This window comes from Sturnus vulgaris, chromosome 1, assembly GCF_052056855.1.
Source record: "Sturnus vulgaris isolate bStuVul1 chromosome 1, bStuVul1.hap1, whole genome shotgun sequence".
In the NCBI taxonomy this organism is placed as follows: Eukaryota; Metazoa; Chordata; class Aves; order Passeriformes; family Sturnidae; genus Sturnus; species Sturnus vulgaris.
The window spans coordinates 113154779-113178184 of NC_142243.1; the positions used below are offsets into that span (position 1 = coordinate 113154779).

At 41.3% G+C, this 23406-nt stretch overlaps 1 protein-coding gene across 1 annotated transcript; it reads left to right on the forward strand.

Annotated features, from left to right (window-relative positions):
* Window positions 1-39: 39 nt before the first annotated feature.
* Window positions 40-23406, forward strand: LOC106851962 (desmoglein-2). The gene is made up of 15 exons (XM_088174383.1): window positions 40-151; window positions 6197-6232; window positions 7085-7219; window positions 8179-8337; window positions 8609-8753; window positions 9945-10105; window positions 10945-11079; window positions 11224-11409; window positions 12312-12571; window positions 13420-13562; window positions 14173-14400; window positions 15845-16075; window positions 17087-17233; window positions 18363-18706; window positions 20699-23406. The coding sequence occupies exons 1-15, from the start codon at window positions 107-109 to the stop codon at window positions 21722-21724; spliced, it is 3381 nt and encodes a 1126-aa protein (XP_088030509.1). The 5' UTR covers window positions 40-106; the 3' UTR covers window positions 21725-23406.

A 23406-nucleotide genomic window follows, 5' to 3' on the forward strand; every position in this document is an offset into this window, starting at 1 on the left:
GCCCGGCACACTCCACCCACCCGCGGCTACTTGTGCCCCTTCACGGGCCGCCGGCATTCCCGTGTTGGGCGGCCGGAGGAGCTGAGCCCGTCCCGGCACGGCGGTCATGTCGCGGGGCCCCGTGGCGGCGGTGCGGCTGCTGGCGCTGCTGGTGAGTGCTTTGCCCCGGGGCTCCCTCGGTACCGGGGCGCTGCTTTGCCCCGGGGCTCCCTCGGTACCGGGGCGCTGCTTTGCCCTAGGGATCCCTCGGTACCGGGGCGCTGCTTTGCCCCGGGGGTCCCTCGGTACCGGGGCGCTGTTTTGTCGCGGGATGGAGCCGCGGTGGTGCCGCCGCGGGGGTCTCGAGTGTGGCCACCGGAGAGAGGTGTTCCCACTGGGACTTGGCAGCCCTCCTAAGGTTGGCTGCATGTGGCTGGGAACGGGTTTTCTCTCTTTCTTTGGGAATTGGATAAAAGCCATCGCTGTTTGCTGCCTGAAAGCAGGTGGAGGTAGGAAATCCCAACAGGAACGGTATCTGGGATGGGTGGGGTTGCTGAGGCGCCAGGAGGAACAGGAACGCAGTGAGGAGCTCATATTGTTGCCGTCTTCATGTTCAACACGCTCTCTATACTAGTAAATTGCATTTCCCTTCTGGGGGAACAGTGCCAGGAGGGAAGATGAATCAAAAGTTTGGAAGATTTTATCGCCTTAGAAAAATTACACCAAATTCTTAACAATCCAGGACACTTCAGGTTTTCTCCTGCCCTTCCCTGACTATTTTCAGCCATCGGCCTTTAGGTCTTCCATCCTATGGAATACTTTCTCTGGCTAAAATCAACAACTGTCTCATGACAAACTGAGAATGAAACACTTGGTGTGTTGGATTTGGACTGATGCTTTCTAGCTCTTTCTAGCTGATTTACTGCACACTCTTTGTTGTATCTGCGGCATTTTCTTTTGCTTTTCACCTTTGCAGGCTGGCAGAATGCCTGCGGAAGTTGGGCTGCTGCCACTCAGACAAAGGTGAGGGTGGAGGCCATGCCCTGGGCTGTGCTGGGAGCTGCTGAGCAGCTGGGCAGGGATCAGTAATGGCTTGTTGCATGGACAGAATGGAAGGTGCTGGGGGTCAAGAACTTGTTCCCTGAGCTCGGGAACCTGCAAAATCAGATTTGTTATCTGGAGACCTGTTGCCTGATAACTTTAATACAGACATATGGTTATGCATAAATTGGCTGGCAACAGTTAAACCTGTTTTTACGGCAAGCTGGTAGTTGGGGTTTGGCTGGAAAATGTTTTATCCTCATTTTGTCCAAATGAATGATTGAAAACGTGGAGTGCCACTTGTGCAAAAGTTTTTACATATCCTCTCTGCAGTACCTGAAGCCACACCATTGTCCGTTTTGATGGGCTTACAGTGGCTCAGGATGTGTTAGCTTTGCCTGAAGAACATTATTTTTCTGAGTCCTTATCATACTTAGTTTCAGCTAAGGTTGGGTCAGGATATATGTACTGAGAATGAACTCAGTTTGGTCTAAAAGACTCATTGTTGGATAGAATATCAGAGTGAACAAAGCTGCCTTAGATAGCTGATGTCAGAAGAGAAAGAGAGGCACTGCTGAGTTTTGAAATTTTGGGGTTTTTTTTCCTAATCTGGGCATTCATGTGGCAGAAAGTCAAGTTTCTTATTTGAGAGTATTGGATTTGGGTCATTTATTTCTTATGAATCTTAAGAAACTGCTGAAAGACAAAATTAGTCTAAAAGTAGCATCTTCTCAAAGCACCTTCTACCTTAGAAGCACCAGGAATGGTAGTTTCTTCCTCATCCAGTTTTTCCTGGAAGTATCTCTCAGTGCTCCCTCCCTGCCTGCAGGCTGCATCTCTGCATCATCATCCCTGGGTACCTCGCAGAGGTCACAGCAGATTTCCCCATGCCCCTCCCTCTGACCCTTTTCTAGAACGTTTGTCTGTGCTGAATGGTGGTGCACCCAAAGGGTTGGGCTTGACTTGGAGCGTGTCCAGAGCACACACCTGGAGCCATGGGCATGCCAGGCAGGCACGGCTATCGAGGGTTATTAGACTGGGAGGGTGGACATCATATCTTCAAGAGAAGAAGTCTTAGAACACTTCCTGCATTTGAGTGAAAGAGTATTTGACAAAGATATATGAATCTTAGTATAAGAGTAGCAAAATTTACCTTTTCTCTGAACATCGTCCTCAGATTGTACTTCGTTGATGTTTGGGATGTTAGACTTAGACTGGATATGATGAAATTCAGTTCTGAATATATTAGATCACTACTCTAATGTCAGAGTCAGTAGCAGATAATTTTCAGAAGTCATAGGAACAAGTTAAATAAAAACCATCATAAAGTGAAGCTTGATTTTATGAAGAGCAGAGGTAAGCTAATTCAAAGCAATCTAGCTTCTGTTGCCAGTAACATGTTGAAACATAGTAAAAGTATTTACAAGCATCTGTGGATTGATTCAACATTTTAATATTGCTCCAAAAATGAGGGAAAACCCAGCTGTGGTGAGGTCTGAAAGCAGCTGAGAAATATTTAAGGTCTAGTGTTTTATCCATCCTATTGAACTAAAGTGATATGGTTTTTTTATGCTAGACTTCAGAAAAAAGTGAATCTGTCCAGGAGAAACTAAATAGCAGCAAAAAAAATAGTGATCTAAAGTCACAAAATCCTGTTTTATGATTTTTTCAGGGAAATTAAAGAACCGATATGTGAGAAAAGACAGTGAGTAAGATGTTTGATAAGTTTGCAGATATGTGAAGGGTAGAAGAAAAGGGAATTGTGAAGGAAAGGGAATTGCAATGAGAGCATTGTCAACATAAAAAACGACATTTGGTTTGAGGCTAGGATATCTCTATATAGATGTTAAGTTTCTGTTAAGGTATATGGAGATGCAGTGGATACTGAGTGCACTGTTTGATTGGATCAGATTGTACTTTTGAAGAAAATCTCAAGAGTGTGTGAATTGTGTCCCTCCTGGGTGAAACCATGTTGGGAGATGCATCCATCTGCTTGTAGATGTTTGATCTGTGGAAAACGAGCTAATTCTAGTCTGAAGGATCCATCAAAACATGGGTTGTATGTTGTTGGGTTCTCTGCATGAAATGCTTTGCTCTACAAATCCTCCTGTGTTGGGTTTACAATACTTAATTGGACATACTTGCAATCAGTAGAGCTCAGGGAGAAATAAATATGGACTAGTTTGGGTGCAAGCTAAACAGTGCTCCAGTCTCTGTTGGTATTGGCTATATTTCTGCTGATCATAATGAAAGTTTAGGCACTTAACTTTCATTTAGATATGTAAATTTGTGTGCGTTGCTCTGAATATCATGGAAGCAGCAATATGGTCAACTTGCAAGGAGCTAAAAATTAGGATAATAAAGTGAAGATGAAGATTAACAGACTTTTCATCTGTTGGACTATCTAGGCACCCCCTTAAGTTAGTGAGGCTGAGGGACCTCCCTTCCTCATTTTTAACATTTTTAAGAACAGAATAAACAGTTGTCAGGAACCATTTGTGTGTAGTATGTTTTTTCCCAGGGCCAAGAGATGTACTGGTAGATGACCTTAGATGGTGCCCCCTGCTTGCTTCTCTGAGGTCTTTATATGTTGTCTTCAACACCAAACTGACTCATAGGAAGTACAAGCTCCAAATCTCCTAACACTCAGCACCCAAAAAAGACCACATTTCCAGGCATTACTGTTTCATGGTGTAGTAAATACAGACACATACCTTCTCGGTTACTCAGTGCTTATAGCTTTACAGCTTAAATCTGAGCTTTGTGTTGAAAATCTGTGCTTCAGTCACTTCCTGACTATAGATGAATGGGGATTTGGGCAAGAGCAGCCTTGCAGTCACTCCCTTCTTTCCCATGCCCTCATGCCTATTCCTGCTGCTTTCCTGTAGTGTTTCATTCCAATTTCATTACTTTGGGCCTCAGACTTTTTTTTTTTTTTTTTTTTTTTTTTTTGGTAGCCATCTCATTTTCTTCTGACAATGTGTTGTCAGCTCTGGTCAACAGGTGTCGTCAGTAGATGTCTGGTTTTTGAGCCAAGGCTATGATCCACAGCAAATGACAGAGCTTTCCTACTCTGAGCCATTTAACAGAAGGCAGTTGTAAGATACTAAAAAAAAAAGTGAGGGGGAAAATTCACATGTTCAACAGGCAGCAAATCTGACATTTCACTTGTCCTTGAAGAAAATGTCACTGAAAAGTGCTTTTCCCCCTAAAATTTTTGGAACCTTTAAAAATTTTCGATTGAACACTTTACATATTTTTTTCCACTTTTATTTATGTGTCTTGTGAATAAAAGTGTCACTAACATTTAAGTTAACATTAAGTGTTTTAAACATTTTTTGTGGATATCTTCTAAGTTCCTTGTGAGGCTACCTGTGGACTGTAGATTGAATAATAAAGAGCAAAAATATTTTTTACTGTCTCAGCATTACCCTAGAATGTTTTGAGGGACATTTGCTACTATGCAAATTGATTTTTACTTACCTTAATGAAATCTTTTAATTATGACTAATGGAATTGTTTCCACATTTTTGGCACACATGTCAGTGAAAGATCTGCTTATTCTTGGTCTTCAGACGCTTTTTGTTTATATTGGGTTCAGGGGTTTCCAATACAAGGAAACTTCTCACCACGTGCCTTTTGTCTCCATTCAGTTTTAAGACAGAAAGTTTTCCCTCCAGTTTACCAGTTAGAGCAACCAAGGATATTTCTGGTGACATCATGACAATTATTCACCTTCCAAAGGAGTTGCAGCTTCTATGGAAAACCTTGACTATAAAGCAAAATTCTCCTGTCACTCTTGCTGATATAATCTCATTAGTCATGTAATAAATTTTGAAAATCCATAGAATTAGTAAAATCAAATAAGACTAAGAACATCCATGAAAACAGCTTGGTGTGAGATCCTGTACCCTTCATGATGCATATCCATTAGGAAACCTACTGCTTGATAATTTTTGTCTTCAGAAGATATACATTGGGAAAAATACCATTTGAAAAGCAGTTTTGCTGAACAAGTTGAAACAGAAATTTGCTGTATTGCTCAACACAGTCTGTTGGATTGTGTGGGTACAAGATAACATCTTTAAAAAAAAAAGAGAAGCTGTCATCAATTCAGTAATCAAGGCTGAGTCAAAGGGAGGAATAGGGAGAGCCCAGTGAACAGACCAGAAACCAGTCAGACACTGACTTATTTGAGTAGAGAACCACCTTTTCTGAGCCTGCTTTGCCTTAGGCAAAGAAAATAATACTAAGAAATGCCTAAGAAAATAATCACCTAAGTTACAAAATATAAGTAGTAATAGTTTTCAGAACAATAGCAGTATTCGCTATCTGTATAAAGCTTGATTTGTATGTTTCCCATGTTGTAATAGCCTACTTTTTATTGTCACTGCTTCCCAATACCTACATTTTTTTTCAGTTTGAGGGGTGTTACTTGCAGAGTCTGGTGCCTGGAGAGTGGACATAAACATGGGGTCTCTGATTGGCTTCTTCCTGCCGGGATTTGTCACCTAACTGAGATATTCAAGTCTATGCATAGCTGTCCTGGTGTGTGAAGAGGTGGGCAGTCCCAATACTGAATACTCTTCCTTGTTTAAATAACTGATGCCATTTATTCTCCCAGCGAAGTTCTGAGTAAGAGAGCTGCTTCTGTCGTGTACACTCCAGCAGATGTTTGGGTTAGTCCTTACCTTTAAGCACCATTTATCCGATTTTCTTCTCTGATGTGATTGGTAACCCAGCACAGCCACAAATCCAAGGTTTGCCCAGAAGAGGGAGCTTTTCCAAAGTGCTGCAGGCAACCAACACTTGTTTCCATCAATGGCACATCCTCATAGTTTTGGAGTATTGAAGCATTATTCAGCACTAAAAAAAATGGTTGTTTAAAAATTACTATAAAGTCTGAATTTATTAGGAAAAAACATTAATTGCTTATAATCTGTTTCTTGCTAGGAAAAAGGTGCCAAACAATTATTATGTAGTTAGAGTGTATGTTTTTAATGTCAGTGGTTATGGGTGAATTTTTCAGAAGCTGTTACAGGTAAATAATAAATATTAATTTATACAGGTCAGAAGCCTTCTTCCTTGTGGCTTATGAAGCAGTTCACAAAAGTTAAGTTTTAGTATTGCTGAAGTGACATAGAATTAATAATGACTATCATAATTTCCATTGCAGATCTGTTTGAATTATGGACATGGACTCTATGTGAAGGTAGGTTATAATGGAAAGCTCTTTCTTTATCAGTGCCTGTAGAAGGGTTCTTTGAGCAACATGCCTTATTTCAGTTGATAAATATATTGAATTTTACCATTTTCTGATATGTGAAAGCTGCATAATGAATCGAGAAATAAAAGCTGAAATGTAAATGAATAGATTCCTATATCCATCACTGAGAGTGGCATTGAACTTTGAGAAACTTCCCCTAACAGAGTAAAAATGTAGATTTTTTTTTTTTTTAGCTCAGTAGATGAAAAACCACTGTTTTATTGAATATATTAATCTGAGAGTCAACAGAGACAGTAGAAACTAAAGTGGACAGAAGGATGAGGGGTGTCATGCAGAGTAAGGTGTAGTTAAACAGGGATAGCAGAGACATGGGTGGATTGAATAGAGGCCTGCCTTTCCATGTATTCTGTTTCAGAGAGAAGGTTTAATATGCAAGGCAGTATTGGTAAGAAGATTAACACAGTGGTAAGGCAGAAATGGTGGTTCAAAACAGCTTAGTGCCAAACTTCTTCCCACATCTGATGACAAGCATTTAAATCTTCCAGAGCAGGTGTACTTTCACCAACCACTGGTCATGGAAGCTTGCTCATATTTTTAAAGCCTGTCTTGCCTAATTCTGTCTTGATGAGAAGACCAATGCAGTTTTCCTCTTCAACCAACTTGAGAACTGCATAGCTCTTCGATTGTGACTCAGAAGGCTGATGCTGCTCCATGATTTTGGAGTTACCCGCTATTGAAAGAGCAAAAGTTGCTCAGAAGTCTTGGCTACAGCAGCAATAAAGCATTTATCTGAAATGACTTAATGTAATGCTGATGTTCCATCTTGTCTTTTCACAGGTTTATAACCGAAATGACAGGAGTGGCTTGTTGTCTCATCCCAACAGCCTAGTCAGACAGAAGCGAGAATGGACAGTCCCTCCAGCTTTCATACGGGAGGAGGAGGACAATTCCTATAAGAATCCAATTGCTAGAGTAAGCCCAGAAAATAGTTAAATATGCAATACACAGAAAAATAGAGATGAAAATGTAAAATAAGATTGTGGCTTACCTAAACACATGCACAAATATTTATTTTATTTTAAAGGACAATGGAATAGCAGTTGAAAGTTGACACATTTCCTTCTGTTTCCTTTACTTTTAAAGCCTGATTTGACTCAGTCACTCATCTTTTCATAGTCCCATTTTTCATTAAGCTTTTGGGAAATGCAGTATCTTCAAGTTTTTTCACCCCACCGCTCATACTCAGCTAGGGTTGAAGTTGGCAAGTGGGTCCCAGATCTGCTTGTAGTGACTGGGCAGAAGGATGTACGTGGAGCATGATTATGTATTAGTAGTCATTTAGGAAACAGAGTTAAAAATAACCAAGGTGTTACCCTTTGTGAAAGAGTGAAATGTGTCTGGTTCAGCACCAGTGTGAAACCTGAATTCACCACTCCTGCTATTTCAGCATATGAAATGATTGCAGGTAGTGGCAAGCTGTTGCCCTCTGCTTGGGCTGCTCCTTGATGGTGATGCCTGCACAATGCACACTTTTCCAGGTGTTTTGAATATTTGCTGACAGCAGAGAAAGGGTGTAATCTCTAGTCTCTGCAACCTCTTCTATGTGTTCATCTCCACGTCTGACCTTTTTTCCTTCACTCTATCCCTTCTCCAGTCCTGGTATATTTGTTAGCTTAGGTCTGACCTCCCAGGTCAGCTCCCAGATCCAGATGTTTCTCATCTCTCTGCACCAGATTATCAAACAGAACATGCAGCCCTTCCTGCATTCATCTCTACATCTCCACAGTCAAGAGGAGTGCAGGGAAATAAATATGCAGTGTGTTAAATATTTATTTTTGTTTGTTCATTGCAAGGTTGAAAAAATATTTTGTTGCACTTTTAAATGTGATTGTATTTACTGAGTGCTTTTTAATTTGTTGTATTCCTACTAGATACATTCGGATCTCGAAGATTCAGGAATAGTAGTAACTTACACTATATCTGGTCAAGGAGTGACAGAACCCCCTTATGGATTATTTGTTATCAATGGAAAGACTGGTGACCTGAACATAACAGGAAGGGTGGACAGAGAAAAGACTCCAATTCTTCTTGTAAGTTGAAAATCATTTTTTTCTTTATAGATCCCCTCCTGTCAATTTTTAAATTATTTTCTTTAAATGTGTCTGCTTGAAGTAATACATATATATAATGCATTTTTGGATATTTGTGTATACCTGCTTGTATTTATAAGCATATGTAATAAGCTTTTATAATATTTATTATTTTATTCTATATAATGGGTGTATTTCTGGTTTTCATTTGTGTTTGTATATATGACAGTCACTCATTGGATTTGTTTGTTGTTTCTGTCTATATTATCAGGTCCGAGGCCATGCACTAGATAAGAATGGGGCAAAACTGGAAGAGCCAATAGACCTCCCAATTAGAGTTATAGACATAAATGACAATTTTCCAGTGTTTTCACATGAAGTTTTTGTTGGTTCAATTGAAGAATTAAGTGAAACGGGTAACTTTATTTTAATTTTTTTGTTTCTTCTTTTCGTTCTTCCCAAGATATACAAAGGGACAAGTGAATATGCACTTTGGAGGACTATACCTGCAGTAACAAAGGGTCATTCTTTTTCTGACATAAGCCAGTTTATCCATGTGTGAATGAAGATTTTTATTCAAGGCTAAGCTGTGTTGTGTGATTAAGGGAGAGCATCCCCCTGGGGCAAGAGAGAAAAGTACTTGCTCTTGTGCTACCTTTGGTTTGTTGTCAGAGCTTCCACAAATCCAGGAACCAGAGTTCTTCTGCAGGAATTGCACAGGAAGTGCAATCTGCCTTCTGGCCTACTAGTCACACTCTATTTGGGAGGGATTTCTCTCTGCCATCCTCATCCATAACCCTGCTTTATTTGTGGGCTGGGTAGGTAGTTTGCTGGTAAGCACATATGGCTGTGCCATAACCATTGAAGAACCAGCTAATGGCCATTTTCCTATTGACATCAGTAAACATAGGAGCAACAGATTATTTTCAAGAAGATTAGAAAAGCTGGAATCAAATAACCTAATAAATACCTGGCAGTGTGTCTGTTTCAATGTCACTATAATCTGAAGAGACAAATTCTTGCCCATCCACTTGGGTGAGTTACTGAGTAATTTCAGCAATATTTCAAGTCTATAGTAGCCATATGAGGTATACCCTCTCCCAAAGGACAAAACCTCCTGCTATAAATTATAAGGGGATTGCACCATGGGTACCACCACCTATATTGAGTGAAGCTCTTGGAGGGCATCAGTACAAATCAGTGGTTTTAATAATGTTCAGGTAGAGAAATAATTCGTGCTCTCTTTAGAAAAACGTGTGAGGGAAATGTAGCTCATTATTCAAAAGCTTGTACTTTCTGCTCTGCTTGACATTTTTCTGTCAGAATTACTGAGAGAATTTAACCTGTTGTATAATTTGTGCATTGAGTTTTATGAGTTACAGATGTGTGAATGAGCTCTTTGTTGGCTAGAAGATATACTTTTAACATGTACCTATTGGGTTTAAGAACACTTCTTCAGCTTCATGCATTATATAAATAAAGTCAAGAGCATCAGAAAATTATGCAGTATGTCTAACAAAATGCTCTTATCTTTGACATTACAGTAAAGATACATACCAGTGTATGGTGGTGGAAACAACTGCTGTATTTTTGTTTGTGTTTTCCAGGTACAGTTGTAATGAGGATAAATGCAACAGATGAAGATGAACGAGATAATCTGAATTCCAAAATTGCTTTCAGGATTGTTTCCCAAAGCCCTAGCATGGCGTTCAGCATGGATAAGGATACTGGCGAGGTTCAAGTAGCAAAAATAAACCTTGACAGAGAGGTAAAAAACCCTCCATTTATGGTGTTTGTTAGTAGTGGTTTTCTGGTGTCCCCGTTGGGTCACCCTTAGCCCTGCTTGGAGGGTGAAGAGCCGGCCCTCTTACCTGTCTTAACTTCCCTTGGGGTTAAAGCCTTGTCTGGTTGATGCATTATTTTCAGGGACTGAGGCAATGGGATTAAGGCTGTATCCCCCCCTCCCCATCACCTCCCTAGCACAGCACCAGCCCAATGGTTGTTGCTTTCTGTCCCTCTTGTGCAGCCAGGGCAGCAGGTACCCAAAAAAAAGGCATAATTTTTTTCTGCTGGGGAGTGTATAGCAAAGATAACCTAGATCACCACCTGCAAAGCTGCTGGTTGCATCTGGATTTTTTGTGGCCTGCCATGCAAATCACAGTACAAAGAGTTAGGACAGGTGCTGCTCTGAAATCTGCCCTGAAAGTCACATATTGCCAGGGACATGACCTGTGCTTGCAGAGTTTTCCCTGGCCAGCAGATGGTGGTGGGAATGCTCAGTGGCTGAGGGATGTTGCTCTGCCTCTGGTCATGTCCTGACATTCAGGTGTCACTGGTCCTGTCCCTGTTCATGGCCACTGGAATGTTTTACTTCAATATGCAGGTACAGTCAGATTCTTTGTGTGGAAGATGTGGAAGTCCCATATCCTTTTCAAAGCCTCAGTTCTACTCCAGCAGAATCTGTCAAGGCACTTGTGTGCAAGATTTACTTCTAGCTAGAGAGGAGTTACAATTGACCATAAGAAACATTACCAAAATGTAAAAGAGATCATATAGCAATGGAAGAATTTTTAGCCTGGATTAAACACCTTTTTCTTATCATGACAGACACAAAGTAGCTATTCTTTGGTGGTGGAAGCAAAGGACCGTGGTGGTGAAACAGGTGGGAATGCTGCAACATGTTCTGTAGAAATCAAGATTCTGGATGTCAACGACAATATACCTGTTGTTGAAAGTCGTGCGGTAAGTACAATTATCACAATTTTTAGCATGTTCCTACACCTTCCAGTACCCCATAATAAGACATTGTGCAAAATTCCTTGCACTATTGAAATGAGGTAAAACCTGACATCTTTTTAAAGAGTGGGTTTTGGTTTTTTTTTGCAGTTTGAAGGAAGCATTGAAGAAAACAGAGCAAATGTGGAAATTATGCGAATAAAAGTATTTGACAAAGATGAAGAGTTTTCTGATAACTGGCTGGCAAAATTTACATTTGTTTCTGGCAATGAGGATGGTTTTTTCCAAATTGTAACAGATACCCAAACAAATGAAGGAATTTTGACTGTTGTGAAGGTAAGTATAGATTTTAGAGATGCTACTTTAAATATTAGAATAATTTATCCATCTGTGTTGACATATTGTTTTTATTCAGTCAATATGTAAAATTCAGTCAATATGTAAAATATGTGGATACTCCTTTGCAGTATTTTTAATGCATTCAGTAATTCCATGCAAAATAATAATTTTGTCAAGTGTTTCTGTTGGCATTCTGTGTGATCTCAAATATAACTAGTAGGGCAGAAGTCCCCAGACTTCCCTTGCCCTTTGGGCAACAGTACTAACATGCTGTAAACTTTCACGTTTCTGCTGTCCTTGATGATCTCAGTATAAATTTCTTTATATCCTCTGGCCACTGATAATGTTGCAGGCAACACCTGTTGCATGAGCCATGGGCTACAGATTATTTTATGAATTTCCATAAGTTGAAATGATGAGGAAAATATTTTCCACTAATGGAAATGTCTATTTTATAATTTTTGCTTTTCTTTAGTCCACAAGAACTGAAGACGCATAGTGCCCTAAGCAGCTTTTCTTTTTTTTTTTTTTTCCTGCTTGGGTTTCCCTGTCTGAAAACTGCTAATTATTTAAAAATAAATAAATAAATAAAAGTTGGGCATTAATGGAAGAGCCGTGGATTCACTGAAAGCACAGGCAGAATCTTAGATTAGTTTAATTCAATAATATAAAGCCATACTTATGGTGTTTTCCATTAAAAATGAGTGAGAGTAGCAGGTTAACAGACTTCCTTACACTGTAACATCCTTATTGCTTAAATATTACTGAAATATTTACATCCTTATTACTTAAATAAGGATGCTATAGCATTATTTAAATATTAAATGTAAGCATGTTGTCCAGATACCGGATTCTGACAAATTCTGTATGCTTTTGCATTATTTTCTTTATTGCTTTAGGCGCTGGATTATGAAAAAATGCAAAGCCTAAACTTAGGCATTGTTGTTACAAACAAAGCAGAGTTCCACAAGTCTATTAAACCCAGTTACAAAGCAGAAACAATTCCAATCAAAATTAAGGTGATCAATGTGCAGGAAGGCCCTGTGTTCCCTGGTGGCACAAAAGTTATTGAAGCAAGTGAGAAACTGCAGATAAAGCAGGTTATTGGACAGTATCAAGCCTATGATGAAGACACTGGGAAAATCGCAGAGCGCATTACGTAAGAATTTTTTTATAACCATCAAAACTGATGATGTAAGAAGTCATATTGTCAAAATTTGCATGTTGAACTGAAATAATTTCAAAGGCAATAATTTTCTTTTAAGGGTAATTCACACCTTAAATATCACCATGATCTTCAATATTCTATTATGCAGAAAACGGGTGTTAGGAATATCCTTCTTTTGTTGTATATGGCGAGACATGAGTGTTTGGGCTGAAGTTGTCTGTATTTGCATGTGTTTGTCATACCTGCCTACTTCTGAGATTAGATTTATCAATCTGATTCCATTGTCTCCAGTAAAATTAGGAAGGAATATGCAGAAACATTTATCAGTCAGACAGAAAGGGTGTAACACAGATATGTCTGCATGTGTGTGATTGGGTTTTGAGTCATAGCTTTTCAGCTATGTTACATATCTTAAGAATGTTAAATTTAGCCCACCACCATGGCCTTTACAAATAGTGCACAGCAGAGTTGCACACTCGGGGTGGACCCCTTTCCCCCATGCCTGTAATACAGTTTTTCATGGGTGTCTAATGGTCATCTTGTGCTGGGAGCACAGAAGGAGGGGAAGAGGATGGTACCCAGCATCCATCTCCTGTTCCAACCTCGCTCCCTGATTGTATTTTATATAATGCACCCACACCTAAATCTTTGATCTAGAGAGAAAAGCAGCTCTCAATATTCAGGGTAGGTTTATAGATGTAGCCAATTACAGTGGCAAGAGCCTTAGACTTCAGACTGAGGAATTTGATCTCTGTTTTAAATGGCAAGTAAATATACTGTGAAGCTCCTTTTTCTACTGATGGTTGTTTTCCTCTCCATCTTTGTGTGATTTTCATCAGATACATGAAAGGAAAAGATGCGGCAAACTGGGTCACTGTAGACTCAGTCACAGGTGAAATCCGACTTGCTAAAAATCTTGATTACGAATCACATCATGTAGTAAATGGTACCTACACTATCACCATGTTGGGTGTAACTACTGGTAAGTAGAGAGGGTTTTGTTTTCACACGAATTGGTCTGTTTGCCTGTCTACAAGGATAGTTTGTTTAACCTACCCACCAAGTGCAGTCTCTGTATTCAAAGGAGAGACACAGGCAACTCACCTTGGGAATACATTCCAAAAAATATCTGTTTCACCCCTTTGACTAGATGGAGGTGAACTTCTACAAAAAGTTTTCAAAAATAGGTCTGATAGGAAGCTCTATTGTCAAGGTGAGAATTGCCAACATCTCAATATGCCTATCATCAGACTTCATAGTCCTAAATTTTCTTGACTTCTAAGCAAGAAAGACTCCCTGAACTTCTTTTGTATCTAAATAGAATTCTTCATTTATAATCTGCATATTACTATATAACCATACAGGATTTTTTTTTCCAGTTAAAGTAATAAAACAGCTTGCCTTCAGAACTTTGTCAATATATTTATTAACATTGAGAATTAAGTACTGCTTTCCTAAGGTCCAGGGAGTTCTCTTTCAACTTACTTCAGCAATGTTGGTGTTTTGGAAAATACTAAGGTTTTTTTATTTATTTATTTTAAGATAATGTTTGTGCACAAATGAATTTAATTTTTCATATTTTAAATTCTTAGATTCTCCAAGAAAAACAATCACTGGTACAGTCGTCATTAAAGTGCAGGATGAGAATGATAACTGCCCAGTTATTGTGAACTCTGTACAGACTGTGTGTTCAGATGCAAAATTAGTTGATGTTACAGCTCGTGATTTGGATAGTTACCCAAACAGTTATCCCTTCAGCTTTACTGTCATTGATGAGCCAGAAGGGACAGCAAAAAACTGGATAATTGCATCTGGAAATGGTAAGAAAATGTATTTTTAATTACTTCCAGTTCTTTGGAGTCCTAAGGTTGTAATTTATTAATTCCAGTCAAACTGACAGTGTGGCTGAGTGAGACCATGGAGACCACATGGAGCCAGGCATTAAGACCATAATTTGCATTCTGCTTCCTTCTCACTAAAGGTTATAGAAGTTCAGACATGTCCTCTGGGGTGTGTTGCCTTCCCTCAGTTGGACCATCTTTGCCTGGCTTGATACACCATGTGTGGTGACCAGGATTTCATGAATAATGCTAGGATCAAGCTCTACCCGTCTTCTCGTGGAAAACATGCTGTGATGCATTATCTGGGCATAGAAGACAAGCTGTTCACGAGCCATCAGTTTGTCCTTCTGGCCAAAAGGTCCATGGTGTCCTGGGGTGCATTAGGCAGAGCAATGCAAGCACGTCAAGGGAGGTGATCCTGCCTCTCTCCTGTGCCCTGGTGAGGCACATCTGGAGTGCTGTGTCCAGTTCTGCCTCCTTGGTGCAAGGGAGATGCGGAATTCCTGGAGTATCCAGACAGTGGGCTAGGAAGATGATAAAGGGGCTGGAGCATCTCTTACGAGGTCAGGCTGAGGGAGCTGGGCCTGTTCAGCCGTCAGAAGAGATGACTGAGAGGCGACCTCATCAACATCTATAAGTATCTGATGAAAGGAGGGTGGCAAGAGGATGGAGCCAGACTCTTCTTGGTGGTACCAAGCAGTAGGACAAGAGATAATGGGCAGAAACTAATGCTCAGGAAGTTTCTAGCTCAATATGAGGAGGAACTTCCTTACTGTGCAGTGACCACACACTGGAACAGATTGCCCTGAGAAGGTGGAGTCTCCCTCACTTGAGGTATTTGAGAACTATCTAGATGCAATCCTGTGCCATGTGCTTTAGGATGACCCTGCTTGAGCACAGAGGTTGCGCCAGATGCCCCACTGTGATCCCTCCCAACCAACTTTAATAATTCTGTGATCTTCAGCCTGGTTAGTCCTTGACATGACATAGGCACAGGAGCAGGTATTTTGTTGGTTCCTGATCTCTGTCTTTGGCCTACAGCAGATTAACTTCTTCAAGACTGAAGCTGGTTTTTTGTGAGTTCAGCCTTTTTCTATCCAGATGACATGGATGATATGCAGGTGATTGGGCTGTCTTCCATGCTAAGTCTCTGGTCTTGTGAAATTTCACAATTATCTGAGGCTGCAAGTGAGCATGGCTGCTCACTTACCATCATGAATTACTTGATAAAAATGAAAGCACATACACTGTAGCAGCAGCTAATTAAACTAAATTCCATTGCATTGGCTGGGCTTAACTGGAGGGGATTTGTTGGAAGACTGTAACAGCTGTATTTTAGTTAGCTTACAGCAGTCATTTTTCTCTCTGCTCACTTCTTGTCGTTTTTCTATTTTTCTTTAACCTCCCTCCGCTTCTGCCTCAGACACCAGCGTACAGCTGGTACCACAAAACCTGAAGCCGGGAAGAACTGAAGTTCCCATGCTAATAAAGGATTTCCAGGGGGTCAGCTGTGCTCTGCCACAGTCTCTGCAGCTGACTGTGTGCAAGTGTGCAGATGATGGCGTGTGCCAGGAGAAGTTCATCGGTGCAAAGTCAGTGGGTCTGGGACCAGCAGCGGTTGCACTAATCATCTTGGCATTTTTACTTTTGCTGCGTAAGTAATTGTTTCATATTATCTCAGAAGCACTGCAAATGTGGTCTACAAAGCATCAGGAAAGAAACAGGCCACCTTCCAGGTTTTATCATCTTGATGCATTCTGTGTAATCTTCTAGTCTTGTGGGAAGTCATGGCAGATCCCCAGCTAATTTTGGTAATATCAGTTCTTCACCCTCAAAGGATTTCAAGCTGTGCGTTTTAAAATTAATATGAACGACTTTTAATATTTGTTTATGGTGCAGTAAATAACAAGTGGGGAAGCAGTGAGGAATGCTTTTGGTATTCTGAGATGTCCCCAGGTGAACCCTAATTCTTCCTACTCAAACCACAGCACATTCTCCACTCTTTTCTGTCACTGCAGATTCACTGCTTTGCTCAGAGCAGCATATGACATTGTTCTTTGATGAGATAAAAGAAAAATAAGAATATTCGTAATTATGGTGTGGCCAGGTGTAGCGGTGCTGCATTTAGACTCCCAATAGTTTACTGCTTGTGCTGTCAGCAATCTAACTGTGATAAAACAAAGTTCATGCCACAGGAATAATATTCTCTGCTTCTGAAACTGGATTATTCTGAGCCCTCCAGGCAACACTCCAGGCATGTCAAAGGAGTGGTCAGGTGGAATTTACATGATGCCATGTTGTTATTTAGTAGTAAAAGAGGAGGAGTTAGAAATGCTGAGGTTGTACAGTGAGAGCCAGGGTTTGGAATTGGTATATGAGATCTTTGATAGAAGTATGGTTACATGCATGTGTGGCCACCTGCAGGGTTCAGGCCCCGATGTGTTAGTTGTCAGTTTGTTCTCTAAGAAAATGGCCTTGGCCTATGCTTCTAGGAAATGCCTTGAATATTTGGGAACCTGTCTTCAATCCTTGCCAGCCTTCACACTGATCAGTAGCTCATTGAAAATACATTCGGGTATGGGAGCTGGCCAAACTCATGGTGGCTGTAAGTATGCTGAGGTCCTAATAACCACACTGTTAATGGCAACCTTCTGTTTCCTTATAGTTGTTCCACTGTTACTGCTGCTGTGCCCTGGTGGCTTGGGAGCAAAGGGATTTGGTGGAGCAAAGACGTTTGCTGACATACCAGACCACAGTGAAGCGATGTTGCGTCAGTGGAACAGTGAAGGAGCAGCTCCTCAGGAGAAGGCACGTATCCCTAATGGCCCTTCTCTTTGGTTTCTGTCCCGGTGTTCAGTTTGGCACCTGGTGCTTCTTCCACACTACAGGCGGATATTTCAAAGCTCTGCAACAGATTTTAACAACACATGAGCATTAATTAAAATTAACCCTGTGAGTCTCAGCACAGGATGTGTGGGAGATGACTTCTACCAGCAGCTGTAGAAAAAAGCAACCATAGAACTTAAATCCCAAAATATAGGGAAAGCAATCAAGCAAATGCTGATCATATCTGAGCAGAAGATAGGACTGTGGGAAAGGCTTTGAACCAATATAGAGTGAAACATTTGCATTTGCAAGCCTGGAATGCTCTGCACCCCTTTGGGAGCACGATAAAGCAGCAAAATAATGGGTTATAATGCTGAGCTTTCCCTTCCTTAGTTTAAAGTTTCAGACTGTTTTAAATTAATTCCCTGTATATTTTCTTTTTTAAACAGAGGAAATTCCTTAGTAAAAAAGAAAAAGGCAGGAAAAGGTGCAAATCTGCAGAGGGAACAGTAAATGCCAAGAGAAATTTGTTCTTTGTTGTTATGCTACAAAACAAGGTTTTCAAAAAAAGGGCATGACACTGACATGCTTTTGCACAATAACAGAAACAGAAGGTAAAAGACTTTGATTTAGGGCCAATGCTCACACCAAAGTCTTGTTAAAAGATAATTAATAACTAAGCCAAACTGCTAGGAACAAAGAAAGGGCCAGGCAGCACCACAGAGGTGGCAGGCAGTGCATACTTTCCCACTTTGTGTGTCTGAGGAAAACTGGGCAGAGTTTTTCTTGGAGCAGCTGAGTTCCCTGGAGTTTTGCAAGCCCTTTTTTGGTGGGTTTTTTTGTTTTGTTTTTTCATTTTCAATCCTCTGAGTTTCAAGAAAACAATGATCTATAGAAACATTTCCATGAACCTTCTTGGCAGTACATTTATGGAAGCTGCACCCTGTTTTAGGAGGCCTTCTACTCTTTGCAGGGACACGTATAAGTGCAAATTCAAACAAGTTGTAAGGCAGCACCCTCCCTGTTCCCACCCAGCCCCACTGCTGGTTTGGTGAGTTCCATGTGCTAGACAGCAAAGCTTTCATGTCGCATCTTAATTTGTCTTATATAGCCAGTGCTAAGCTTCATTCCACCCACTGCACTTGGGAACCTGAAAGGAGGAACAGCAGCAGCAGCAGCAGGAGCAGCAGGAGCAGCAGGAGGAATGAGTGGAGAAGTTCTAGTGGGAGCAGGCAGCTCTGCCTCTCACGTAGGAGAGCATCAGAGCACTATTACCAGGGAAAGATGGGAAGAGCAAAGGCGTCTTCTTTCTGCTGCTGACCATGGAGCCGTCACGGCAGCTGGAGCAGCTGAAGGCATGGCAGGCGTAGACGGCAAGACAGTCGTGTCTGGAGGAGGAGTCGCTGTGGGAGCGGCAGGAGCCATGAATGAAGAATTCTTAAGAGACTACTTCAACGATGTAAGCATATGACCCCAAAATAACTATTTCGGTGTTTACACGTAGCGTTGTGAAATATCGTTCATGTTATGACAGACAGAGATGAGTAGATCTGTAGGTATAAACAGTGCTGATATTGTGCATGTGGAGTTGGGGGCATTAAGGATTTTTGGATTAGCCACATGTGAGGGACTTGGAGTGTGACAATGCTCAGTCTTCTAGCACTGAATGCTTGAAAGGTGCCACACAAATAGACCTTTCTCTCAAGGAAGGTACTTGTGGATGGGATCCAGAATATTCAGCAGTAGCAAAGGAGAGCCTTGCCCGGGAAAAAGCCCTGAGAAAGACCATGTGATCTAAATCTCAGGGATTTAAGAACATGAAACTGGTCTCTAGGGAGGCACCTGTGACTCATCATGAGTCACAGCTCCAAACTTTACCACGGAGGCAGTTTTTTGAAAGATAAGCCGAAGATGTCATACACCAGTGGGTGAGGCTGTATTTTCAAAGTAGCTGATGCAGTAAGTGGTGCTGACTTGTCTATTTGCCCAGCAGCCTGGGTAAGGTGCCATTCATCAAAAGTGTATGAGGCATGTGTTGCAATCCCCTTCCTTTTTTTTTTTACTGACCTCACCATTGGCCAGTAGGTTGTTCCTCCTTGTTGAAACTATTTCTCTTCGTGTTATGCACATCATTAGTCCTTTGGCTGATGAGCTCCTTGTAGTGAAAGTTTGACTTCCATGCACCATCACCTGTGCAAACAAAATTTTTTCACACCCTACAGTTGGCAGCTGATGTGGTTTTGCAGGGGAGTAGCTGTGCAGATTTGAATTATCACCTCAGGCCAGGGAAGGATTTGAGCTTTAGGTACTTGTGTGTCTCAGAGTCCTCTAGCTACTGGTCTCTGGGGTGAACACATGCAGCAGTAGCAGTCTCATTTTCTTCCACTCTTTATGACATACTTTAAGCATAACTGCCTGATGAAGTCTTCAGGAGGGAAGTCATACTCGGTATCCATACAACTTCTGGGAGGCTATATCTCAGATTAGAGGTGAGGAAACAAACAAGTAACCAAACCAAATAGTTTCAGCTGCAGATTTTTGTGGGAGAATCTTGGGTTGTGTACCTACTTCCAGGATCAAATGCAGATAAGCATGCAGAATTAAATATGTAACACATTACACAGATGCCTAAGCTAATTTACAGTCCAGAACTTCAAATGTGACAGAAAGGTAGTTCTGAGCACAAGCCAGAAGGCGTATTAGATAAAGCTGGTTCAGCAGGCCTGGAGGATTTGGCTGTCTTCACTTTTGGAACTGCAGCTGATGCAAACACATACACGGATATTTGTGCCATCAGAAATGCTGTGGCAATGCTTTCAGATTGAGCTGACCCTGTAAGCACTGTGGCCAGAACTCCTGAGCCCACCTTGTTGCCAGGTGGCCTGCATAGAGCCTAAGAATTTACATGATGGATTATGCATCCATGGTTTATCAATTCATTTAACTTTTTGATTTGTTTCCTGTTGCGCGTCTTGGATGTGATCCTGTAGTCTGCACTAGTGAAAAGGGCCATGGTAGGTGATAACATGTCAGCATGTACTCAGTAAATGTTTATTTAAATGTTAGGATACTCTCAGAAATGGTCTTGGTGTTCTCCCACAAAAACCTAGTTAGAGGTGAAGTTCATTCCCTGAACTAAAACAATTTCTTCATGAATATGGAGCAGTATCACAAATAGTACATTTACTGGAAGGAACAGCAGCAGATGGTGATGGTATCCAAAGTCTTAAATATAATGTCAGATTTTTCTTCTCATCAAGTGATGAGAAGTACTGTCAAATTCAGACTATTCTCAAAAAAGCAAAAAAACATGTTAGGTACAGCCCCTGTTTGGTTGACAGTTTCTGCGGGATCAGTTACATTTTTTATTTCAACCTTTTTGTCCAAGCATTTCTGATTTTTCAAAATTACTAAGTCCAGGCATTAATGAACTTTTGTTTTCTGTCTGCAGAAAGCTGTCTCTTTTGCGGATGAAGATGAAGAGCAAGCTGCAAAAGACTGTCTCCTGGTTTATTCCCAGGGAGAATCAGGCTCCCCTCACGGCTCCGTTGGCTGCTGCAGCTTTATTGAGGGGGATCTTGATGACCGTTTTCTTGATGATTTAGGAGACAAGTTTAAGACTCTAGCAGAAATATGTATAGGTAGACAGATCAACATGAAAGAAGGTGGCTACAAGAATGAATCAGGTTTTGGTCTTAGTGAAGCAAAGTCACAGTTCTTAGAGCAGCAAAATGCTTCCACCTCTGAACAAACTTTCGCCTCAGGCAGTGGTTTCCAGTCCATCCCACCCATGCATTCAAGCAGTGGCACAGGAGAAAGTACCCTGTCCAAGGAGGTGGTCACAGAAACAACTTTTTCATCATCCCATTCTGGGCAGCACAGTGCCCAGCACCTCCCCACAGGCCACACAGAGAGCAATGTCACCGTGATGGAAACATCCTATTCTGTGGGGGCTCCTGCCCACTCAGCCCCTGTCTTTTTAGACCCCCAGTTTAAGGAGAACGTAGTGGTGACAGAGAGAGTGCTGGCACCTGCATCAAGCATTCAGGGGATGGTGAAAATCCCTGATTTGCCACACAGAAGTAACGTGATGGTTACAGAAAGGATGGTGAAGTCAGCAGGTGCTGGGCCAAGAGCCCTGACAGTTCAGGATCTTCCTGACTCCCAGTATGTGGTGGTGAGGGAGCGGGAGAGGGTGCTCGTGCCTGCTGCAGAGCAGGACTCGCTCAGCTTCCCCACTTCCACAGAGGAACACAGCACGGTGCTGACTGAAAGGGTGCTGACAGCCTCGGGGCTGCAGGGCAGAGCTGAACAGGCAACAGGTGCCAGCTCAGGAAGGCAAGAGCATGCTCTGATCACAGACTCCCCACTTAACCTGATGGGCTCCGACTTACAAGGGCCACCTCCTGCCAGTGCCACACTGAGCAAGTCTTCCAGGGTCACCAAATACAGCACAGTGCAGTACACTCGCTCATAGCCTGGCTCCTTGCAGGGGTGGCAGTACTCTTCTGTCTGCATGCATCCTGCCTCAGGCTTTTCCATGAGATCCAAATTTGCTGGAGCTTCCAGAATGACATGTACTCATTTGCACTAGTTTGTATAAATATGGATTGTATGACCAGGAAGCAAGTAAGGAAATTTGGTGTTATGTTACCTTGGCAGGGATGCTTTTGAAGTGGAAAGATGTGGGAGATACTTTTTTTTTCCCTGGTTTGCTATTTTTTGTTATTGCTTTTTATTATACAGATAGTGTAACAACACCACATAACCAGAGCTGCCTAATTATGGGAAAACAGGAAAAAAGTCTCAAATCTAATAATGGATAGTACCCTGCAAAGCACAAGTAAAGTTTTTGAACTGCTACTGAGTGTATCTGAAGTCCTCCTGTGAAGGGAATCAGTTTCTCATTGTGTGTTTGCCATTGAGCTGTGGGCCACAGTAGCTCCTCCTAGCCTTGGTAAGAAATCTTCCTGAGAAGCCCAGGCATCCAAAGCTAGTGTGCTTTCAGGACAGGAGTGTGTTGATCTCCTGAAGGGATGTCACAATTTCAGGTTATCAGAATTTGTAACTTAAGCAATCAATACTTGCATGTTACCACAGCACTTAAAGAGAGCAAGTAGCAAAAAAAGCTGAGAACTGCAATTTTTCATTACCTCAGTCTAAAAGTTCCATTACTTATGTGGGTCTACACTGACACAGACAAGTAAGCATTAGCATTGCGTGCATTTTCCACTTCATTTAACTTAAGAGAAACAGTCAAGGCTTACCTTAGCCTTACAGCCAGAGATTCAGTCAGTGGCTTTGTCAGCAAAGTTTATGGCTCTTGGGCATCTGTAGGATCTGATTTACAGGTGTGAGTTCACAGACACAGAAATCAGCCTTGTGTGCGTGGTTCCACTAGTTTCAGTACCAGAGTCAGAGTGGCTGGTATAGTGCTGTGTAATATCAGCTTCCCTTGGCATGACAAGAGGAAGCTCCCTTTAGATCTGTAACATTTCTGTTTACTTTGCTTTCCTTGAAGTTTATGTGGTAAAAGCAGGAGACAGTACTGCACTGTTTGGCAGTATGTATATATGCACATATAAATATTTGTATGCTGTTTGGAATATTCTGAAGTTAATTTTATACAGGAAAAATGCCTTACACTCCTTATGTTTTCTCAGAGTAGAAGTATTTTAGATAAGGCATAGGTAGTGTGTTTATCTCATACCTGTGAAATCAGCAAGTTGGTCATAAGGTACTGCAAAGCCCGTGGACCTGCAGAACTTTCAGGTTGTCTCCATCTCCTGGAGTTTTTCCACAGCTGCAGTGTTATGTTTTCCACTGATGTGGTCTGCCTTTGACTAGAAATGCTCTCAGTGTGTTTAGTTTTACTAATAGTAAAAAAAAGAGTTGCTTCAAAAACATAAATACATAAACTAGGAACCATGGCTGTGCTCAACCATGACAGATGGGCGATTACATAAGTGGAGTAGTATTTCCAAACTTACAGACTCCCTGCTTGCTTGGACCTGTTGGTTATTTCTCTCCTACACTACATTTTTAAAATACAAATATTTATTTCTAAATAAGCCTGCAGTTTCAAGTGGTCACCACTTTTCTGACTTTCTAATAAAGTATCTTTGTGGTTTTATACAATATTAAAATAAAGAACTCTAA